Source organism: Poecilia reticulata, unplaced genomic scaffold, assembly GCF_000633615.1.
Source record: "Poecilia reticulata strain Guanapo unplaced genomic scaffold, Guppy_female_1.0+MT scaffold_2795, whole genome shotgun sequence".
Classification (NCBI taxonomy): Eukaryota; Metazoa; Chordata; class Actinopteri; order Cyprinodontiformes; family Poeciliidae; genus Poecilia; species Poecilia reticulata.
Window position 1 is genome coordinate 1 of NW_007617516.1, and position 1,167 is coordinate 1,167.

Below are 1,167 nucleotides of genomic sequence, written 5' to 3' on the forward strand. Positions count from 1 at the left end.
AATCCCTAAAACATCTGAAGAACTTTGTACTTACTTTGGTTACTGTTGGGTTGTGGGATGTCGCAGACATCGTACACCTTTAAGGGATTCATGGGGACTTCCTTGGTGCCGTCATAGACCAGTTTGAATTCACGGCTTTTGTTCAGGGCGCACCGAAGCTGAGCTTTCCACTTGGCGGGATCAGGTTCATCAACTCCCTCCTGAAACTTCCCGGTCTCCACAGCCCACGCCTGGACGAAGCAGTCAGAGAAACGAGATCAATTACGCTGAGCCATGTACATTTTTATATGTTCCAGTACGACTCATCATTGTTCTAAATATTAACCGATTCATTGCACAAAATACTAAAACGTTTTGTTAAATAGAGTGGCCAGACAGCAAAAAGTAGAGACAATTTAAGAGTTTTATTAAGTTGTTGTGATTCATGACGGATAAAAGCTGGCTCAACATCCAAAGCATAAATCAACACAGAATTAAATTTATTTACATTTTTTTTTTTAAAACTACTCAAAGCTCAATGTTATTCATGTCAAATATAACTTATTTGGGTACAAGAGGGCGAGGTAAACTTTTAAATCACCTGTCCCGCCTCCCCACTGCTGCCTCTTGCAAGCAATGTTGATTCACATACAATGAAACTCCATGTTTTCCAAACCAAAACATTTCCAGACACTCGAATTTGTGTTCATAACTGACTGAATTTGGCAGGAACTTTCCTACAGCAAACAGACTGAAAGTCACAGCAGCAGGTGGGGGAGGGGCATCCAAACAAACTATTTTGCTTGAAACTACAGCTTTAAAAAAAAACTTGGCATATCTTGATTAGCAAACAAGCAAAAATACAATAAAATATATAAATAACGAAGCATAATTAGTATATATAGATGTGGGTCCCAAGATGAAATCTTCTAATTTCAAACCGATTTTCCTTCAGCCGAGACAACCTAAATAAATATTTACCTTAAATATGGTGTCCTCGTCCTCGTGTTGGGGTGTGTGTCTAGTGGCGTGTTTCCAGGGGATCCTGAAGCGCAAGGCCTCCCTGTCGACCCAAWCCAGACCCGGGTACCGAGCGCTGTCCACCTGGGCCACCAGCCACGGCTTGAGGCGGACGCGTCTAGGGGTGACCGCCATCCTGGCCGACTGAATACAGAAAAATATAATTAA

At 42.0% G+C, this 1,167-nt stretch overlaps 1 protein-coding gene across 1 annotated transcript; it reads right to left on the reverse strand.

Moving 5' to 3' along the window:
• Positions 1–34: 34 nt before the first annotated feature.
• On the reverse strand, positions 35–1,140 carry LOC103461609 (interferon regulatory factor 6-like; the record flags this gene model as incomplete). The annotated part of the gene is made up of 2 exons (XM_008403872.1): positions 961–1,140; positions 35–230 (listed from the first exon to the last, which is right to left on the reverse strand). Coding segments are annotated over exons 1-2 (370 nt in total), but the record flags the coding sequence as incomplete, so codon positions are not given.
• Between the last annotated feature and the right edge of the window lie 27 nt (positions 1,141–1,167).